A 605-nucleotide genomic window follows, 5' to 3' on the forward strand; every position below is an offset into this window, starting at 1 on the left:
TGACCGGGTATTGCAGAAGTGAGGTGGATTTGCTGCCAAGGCATCCTGGCATTTTTCTGCCTGTGCTGCCTCTGCTCGGGGCCAGACTGGCACTCGAATGAGAACTGGTTTCCAACAGGGTTTGAATAAGGTGCTGAATTCTGGTCCATGGGAGAAAACGCCTTAGTGGCACCTTCCCAAGCTTGCACAGGCCTGGGGTGGGGGGGTGCCATAGTGGGAACGCCGGTCTCAAAAGTCAGGGATCCTACGCTGGTGCTGCCCGTGGGGGAACTGCAATAGGCTTTGCTCGGAAAGTGCACTTGGGAGAGAGAGTTTGGTGGCATGTTCCTTCTCAGAGGGCTGCTCTGGACCAGCAGCCGCGGGCTGGGGCCGCTGTCTTTCGCTGAGGCTTGCCTCTTCCCGACGGCCTTTGGCAAGCTAGGCGAGTGTAAACTAGACGGAAAAACAGCTTGGTTTTCTTGGAAAGTGCTTGGGTTTTGGTCGATAGCACCAGGCGACGAGAGAGCCCCGCTGGGGTCGGCGGGATGCTCGCTCCTGCCCTTGCAGCATGGCAGAGGGCCGTGGTGCGGCGGCGGCGGGTGCAGGAAGGGCGGCGGGGAGGACAA

The 605-nt window shown here is 59.8% G+C and overlaps 1 protein-coding gene across 1 annotated transcript in view; it reads right to left on the reverse strand.

Annotated features, from left to right (window-relative positions):
• Positions 1-602, reverse strand: part of LOC103769896 (zinc finger protein 469-like) — a gene marked incomplete at both ends in the record, with an annotated part of 11,331 nt that extends 10,729 nt beyond the window's left edge. Inside the window, 1 exon segment of the mRNA XM_008937136.1 lies at positions 4-602. Coding sequence (XP_008935384.1) covers positions 4-602 — 599 coding nt within the window.
• Between the last annotated feature and the right edge of the window lie 3 nt (positions 603-605).

Source organism: Merops nubicus, unplaced genomic scaffold, assembly GCF_000691845.1.
Source record: "Merops nubicus isolate BGI_N331 unplaced genomic scaffold, ASM69184v1 scaffold27513, whole genome shotgun sequence".
Classification (NCBI taxonomy): domain Eukaryota; kingdom Metazoa; phylum Chordata; class Aves; order Coraciiformes; family Meropidae; genus Merops; species Merops nubicus.